General features: G+C 35.4%; 1 protein-coding gene across 3 annotated transcripts; it reads left to right on the top strand.

Moving 5' to 3' along the window:
• Positions 1–265: 265 nt before the first annotated feature.
• On the top strand, positions 266–5,364 carry LOC122036347. Of its 3 annotated transcripts, XM_042595660.1 has the most exons (6): positions 646–787; positions 884–1,047; positions 1,769–2,083; positions 3,866–4,067; positions 4,676–4,904; positions 5,018–5,364. In XM_042595660.1, the coding sequence occupies exons 2-6, from the start codon at positions 1,039–1,041 to the stop codon at positions 5,208–5,210; spliced, it is 948 nt and encodes a 315-aa protein (XP_042451594.1). In that variant the 5' UTR covers positions 646–787; positions 884–1,038; the 3' UTR covers positions 5,211–5,364. The 3 variants fall into 3 exon arrangements, with proteins under 3 accessions (XP_042451580.1, XP_042451587.1, XP_042451594.1); XM_042595646.1 differs by lacking the exons at positions 646–787; positions 884–1,047 and adding an exon at positions 266–592; XM_042595653.1 differs by having other exon boundaries at positions 643–1,047.
• Positions 5,365–6,275: the final 911 nt, after the last annotated feature.

Here is a 6,275-nt window from a genome sequence, read left to right as displayed (position 1 = left end):
ATAATCAAAATTATACATGATGACTTGAATCAAATACACGAGTTACTTACTTATGCCTTTGGTAATTCCCCCTCCCAATAAAAAACATGATCGTTTTTTTTAGAAATCTATGAAATGATCGTAAAAATATTTTGAAACCAAATGAACTTGAGTTGACTTGGCGAAGCCGGTGCGGTGCGGTGCGTTGGGTTGGATCAAGATTCGAAGATGTCGGATATGGACGGCGGCGCGATGCTGAACGTCCACAGTCGATTCCCGGTTCGAAGCCGTCGATCGAGCCCCGTGCTTATTCCAAGAAGGGAAAGGTGTGGTGAGCCTCGCGAACGAGCAACCGCCCCGTCCTTCGCCCCTCGCTTACGGAGGAGCACGTTTCTTAATTTCGAGCAGCACTGTGCGCGACGACGCGCCATCGGATCGGATCGGATTGTTGCTTCCCACAGACGAAATCCCCGGTGTGCATCTGGATCTTGCTCGGCTTTAATGATCCACGCGGATCTGAGAGATTGCGATGACAAAATCCGGGACGGAGAAGAGGAGGGTTCGGCGAGCCCCGCAGAATGGGGGGAGAGATCCGACCGACACCGCGTTCAAGGTTCTCTCTCTCTGTGTTTCCTTCTCCCTCCCTCCATTAAATTTCCTTCTTTTCCCTGTATAATCCCTTAACATGTTCATTGCTATTCGACTTTGTGGAAGTTAAATTTTATTTTTAAATTCATTTATTTGATCTATTTTTGGATGGAAATGGAATAAAAGTAGGGTTTTTGTTCTTCCTCTGCGCGAATTTCTTGTAAGATAAGCCGTCAGTTCGTCCAATATTTAACATTTTCCCTTTTTTTAAAAATGTTTATGGTTATTAACTGTCATGTTCTTTTTGTTTAATCAGAAATTGCAATTCTATATTGCTAAAGATAAGGTCAGCTTTATGTATACAATGAAATGAACTGTACAAATCGGGCGCAGCAGTTCATTATTTTCCTTGCCTCGCAAAGGACATGAAGAACCATATCCAACAAAAGGAAATGTTATCAGCTCAAGACCATGTTGCTGGTGCTCGTACCCTACAAATGCCCGCGTTTCTACTCTCTATTTTAATTATACAAGCAGCCAAAGCATTTTTGTGTAGAAATCCTTTGACTATTATTGTACGTATATCCACAGAATATGCTTCATAAGTAACATGCTGAGCCGAGCCAAATTTCTACCTAATAGCTTGACCCAGATTCCCAAAAGGAACATGGATCATTCATTCAATTCATATCGACTAAGCTTTATCTATATATCATAAACCATATAATGATGTAGTTAACAATCTATCATGAAGTTGTATCAAAAGCGTTTTTCTTCTACAAATCTGTTAAGGTCACAATGTTTTTGTACTTTTTATTTGATACCACTCTCTTTAAATTACTACCTATATATATGGACAAACTACATCTGTTATTATGGATCTTTAGTGTACTATATTTGAACTGCTTGAATCTCTGAGATACAACCACTGTATTCCACTCTGTAGCTTAAGAGAGTTGACCTTTGGAATAATAATGTGTTAGATTTTTTTTCAGACTTACGATTGGATGGAAGAGTTACTTATATATCCTGTCAATTTGGAAGATAATTCTTCTGTTTTGTCAAACAGTTTTCATACACTTGGATCTACTTAACATGTATGTTTTGATGTTATTGATCAACAAAAATAGAAGGTTTTCTATCAAAAACTACCATATGAGTTTGTATTACACTTCATTTTTTAATACCATGATTTCTGCAGAAGAATACTCCGGGTAAAGATGTTTTCCAGCTGTTTGCTGAAAAGGTTAGAGACAATAAAAAGTTGGAATCAAGATGGGCCATCATGCAAGAAACAAGAGTTGAGTACTTTAGAGGCAAAGACTTTACAGTCTTTTTGAGAAATTATCCAGAGGTCAAGGAAATTCTTGCTTATGATAAGGATCTAGAAGTAGCAGATATCATAAATACACTATTAATCAAAAACCTTTTGGTGAGATGTGATCGTGTGCTTAAAACGGTTAGGCCTGGGAAGAAAAAGTTGTCCTCATGGCCTGCTCATCTTGAGATTCATTCTGTAAGTTTGTTTCATTGTATTTGATTTTTTTAAGCATCTTGATTTCTATTTTAACTCCGAAAGATATGAGCATGGTTTTAAAAAAGCACCTAGTTAGTAGCTTATATAGTTGAGAAACCAATCATGACAAAGAGGGCACATTTTCTACCACTATTGCATATAAATCAATATTCTAGTTGATGCATTAATTGGAAATCTATGGTAAAAGTTTATAGTTGAATGAAACAAATGTCATAAGTTTTTAACATGCAGATTTTGCACTTCACAGAAATACTAATTCTAAAGTAGTCCATCTAATCATGTTTTGAAATTTTTGTATGTTCTAGGTAGCATGATTGATCAAAATTTACCATTCTAGTAAATACTGAATACTAAATACTAAAATCTAATATTGGTCGACATAGTTAATCTCTCTTGGGCTACTCATACCACCCATGTCAGGGTGCATTGGCTTGTATCAACTCTTTGCATGTATCAAAGTGTGTCTAGATGAATTCAAATATACTCGAATAATGATATCTCGATTAATGTTTAGGTGTAGTGATGGCAGTCTAGGTGGACGAAAATTAAAGGAATAAAATTTGTTTAAATTCATTTTGACAGACTTTATCATGTCCATCTAGATACATCTTGGTGTCTTTTTCCACATGCAAAGTTTGTTGAATATTGATACAATATGGTATGGTAAAATTTTAATTCAATTGACTATCTAATTATTATTATACTTTAGGAGATTGAGAGAGTAACCTCTGTTTAAGTTCATCTTGATACACTTTAATGCATATTGAGTGCCATCATAGTATACTACTGAAATTTTACTGTTTGACCAGATACTTAAATGTCAACGTGGAATTATATTTTGAACCTTGCATCTAATGATGAAATTATTTTCACAGTTCAAAAACTACACATCAACATGCAGTGTATTCCAACTAATCGTGCCGTCCTTAAATTTAAGAATAAGTACAGCAATTATTAGATTCAAACTATGTTTAAATAGATCCTTCATGATCTTTAACAATTTTAAACCCGCACAAAAGAATCTTACACAGTTTATGTTTTCCTTGTACGGAACAATATGTGAACAGTTGAAAGTTCTATAATAATTTTAATATATAAATTATAGTTAAAATTCATTATTTGTGTGGCATTGATGGAAAATGTAGGCTTGGTCTGAGGGGAAAATAAGTCTATTTTCAGCCTGGCATATACAATTTCAGGAGATCTTATCTTAAATCTGAAATATTATTTCATTGTAATCTAACTCATAAATAAGTATTTGTTCAGCCTCCTTGAATAGTTAACTGAAAACCATTCTTTTATTTTTGCAAGGGTCATTAATAGTGTAATTTATTTCACCGATGACAAATAAGATACATTGGGATACTACAAGTTAATTCATTTTCTACTGGGTGATAGTGACCAAGTTGAAATCATGAATACTCTAGTTTATGACCAAGTTCATAGATGTCCACACCAAGTTTTTTTGAGGAATATTCTATGTTGTGAATGGATATTATATGTGATTGTTCATGCTTAGTTTTTTCCTTCCCTTTCAGTTTATGATAGCTCGTCAGTTAGGCATACATTTAAAGCATAATTTCCTAGATGTAATCTTTTCCTGGGAAGAATTTCTTTTCCGTACACTTGAAACCAAGAATACAAATGTCTTTCTCCAGAATTATACCTTATTAAAAGACTAATGTTTTTTTCTTTTTATGGAGTGGAAAGGAACAAGGTGACCGTGTCATACTGATATTTATCTTCGTTCTTTATATGCAGGAACAAGTATTCTCTGAAAATGATGGTTTTTTTGCATGGACTTTCATGAAAAGGCGGACCCTGTGGCAAACAATTCTTTCGTTTCTTTGGCCACTTGTTGCACTAGCGGTGTGCCTATTTCCTGTATACCCTTACCAATGCAAGATTGTTGTTCTATACGCCTGTGCTGGAGCTTTGTTGTTCTTGGTTACACTGCTGCTTAGTAAGTTCTTTAATGGCAGAGTATTCATTATTTGATTCTTTTGTTTCTGAATTTAATTTACCATCTTTTCTTCAGGAAACTGAGATGCATGTCATGCACCGATCCATGTATTTATTTGATAGTGTTAAGATTGCTTTTAGGATTGTATTTGGTGATGACCAGAAACTGTCTTGTTTGGTTTTCAAGAATTGGTTGTCAAACTAGACTGTTTGATTAAGGACAGATTATAGGGTCCTAGAAGATGCTGAATATAGTGACAAATGAACAAATGAAATCAAGAAAATCAACAAGAGCATTGTCTTAATGCACTAGTGACTCTAATAATAGGTCAAGGGAGTTCTTCAAGGATCTAAAAATATTTGAAGAAATAGTAGAAATACATCACTCAAGGTTAATTTTCTATGATTATGACTTCTACACCATGATGAAAATTTAGAACAATAAAGAGAGAATTAATTAGGACGTAGCACATTGGAATTGTTTGAGATTGATTTCTTTCTTACTCAAAGCAACGCATGCCTATGCACTTGAATATTTGGTTACAATATTCATAATTTATTCTATCGACTGAAAAAAATACAAGTTATGAATTCATTTTTGTCTGGCAGTTCGAGGAGCTATCTTTGGCATTCTATACATTATTTTGGGAAAGCGCATCTGGTTTTTCCCCAATATAAATGCTGAGGAAACAACATTTAGAGAGCTAATCCGATTTTGGCCAAAGAAGGATGAAGAAGAGCCCCCAAAATGGACATCAAGGGTTACATTTGCCATTGGGACTGCGTTGATTGTGGTTTTGCTTCGGCATCATGCTCCCAACGAGGCTGCTAGAGCTAGGTAACTTCTCAAATGTAAAGAAATTTTATGTATCATTTGTTGCTATCCCTCTTCATTTTTTACTCGACATGGATCTTTTTCTATTTATCATTTCTCCTGTTAATTCTCTTTAGATACCAGAAGAAGGTTTACAACATTATCGATGATGTCCTCGAGTGGTCTCCAAAGCTAGCATTATCGGGGATGATGGAGAAGCAACACCCTCTTGTTAACGGAACAGAGACAAACTTTACAAAAGAAGAGAATCAATCAGCCAATACTGAAGATTTGGTTCAAGAGGCTGATCGAGATTCAGCTCAAGTTTAGTAATACAGGATTACAATTATCCAAATTTTGCTTCCTCATCTTCTGAATCTTGAATTTTGAATGAAGAATTTTGTGGGTTCAGGAAGCTGATCGAGAATCTTGAAGTACATTTGCTACAATATTTGATTAATATCAAGTCTTTTACTTTTGATGATGGTATGCACTCTGATGTAAATCCATGAGTAGCATAGTAGCCGCCTGTGATTTACCTCCTCCGTGTTGGTCTTGGGACGGGTTAGCGGGGGCGTTAGGGGTGAACATATTCGTCTTTTTGCCACAATGAGTACAAAAGCCTAGTTCCACGAGTGCCTAATTGGTTTGAATTATAGATTTATTAAGGCAGGGATTAAATGTTGCATGCCTTGGGTCAGGGCTCCTGCCTAGGCTTTTCCTCGCCAAAGCCCTAGCTCTCTTGCCAACTCGTTCTCACAATTCTCCTAGTCGAAGACTCGAAGCCCTCTCTTGTCGCAACGACTACGAGTTCTCTCTCAAAGGCGTCCTCCATCGGTGAGACGAGCACTCTCTGACTCTCTCTTCCCCTATTGATTTTCTCTGTTGTGCTCTGCCCTCCTTTGCCACAACGAAGCTCTTTTGCCAGTAAACACTTATGTGTTTTTATTTTCTTGTTAATCATGTTTTGTTTATGACTTTTTGCATAAATTGGCTTAAGTATCTAAGGATACTAGATAGATGAGACTAATTCTTTTCTTCATATTTCACTTTGCATTCTTTTGCCTTACTGAAAAAGACAGGCGAAAGAGCTAGCTAGAACGAACACAAGAAGAATGTTCTGCTAATTAGTACTAATGTTTAATCAAGCTCAATTTGGATGTACTTGTGTTTTTAATTGCACGAATAAAGTCTTAACTCCTTAACAATTGAATTGTTGTATTTTTTAATAACTTTGTAGGATATTAATGTGACTGTGTAACTTCTTATTTAAGTGAATTTTGAATTGAAGAAAAATTCTCCATATCAGGTTTTATTATTTTTTGTTTATTGCTATTGTTCATAATTATTTATCATCATAAACAACTCTCTTGATATTAAAAAAGACAAAAAAAG

Source organism: Zingiber officinale, chromosome 1A, assembly GCF_018446385.1.
Source record: "Zingiber officinale cultivar Zhangliang chromosome 1A, Zo_v1.1, whole genome shotgun sequence".
NCBI lineage: Eukaryota > Viridiplantae > Streptophyta > Magnoliopsida > Zingiberales > Zingiberaceae > Zingiber > Zingiber officinale.
This window is presented reverse-complemented; position numbering and strand designations above follow the sequence as displayed.

Excerpts from the sequence above, each read along its gene's own strand:
- LOC122036347 (XM_042595646.1), top strand. The coding sequence starts at position 509 with ATGACAAAATCCGGGACGGAGAAGAGGAGGGTTCGGCGAGCCCCGCAG. Across the intron at positions 2,084-3,865 it reads CTCATCTTGAGATTCATTCT|GAACAAGTATTCTCTGAAAA; the intron begins GTAAGTTTGTTT and ends CTTTATATGCAG. Across the intron at positions 4,068-4,675 it reads CTTGGTTACACTGCTGCTTA|TTCGAGGAGCTATCTTTGGC; the intron begins GTAAGTTCTTTA and ends TTTGTCTGGCAG.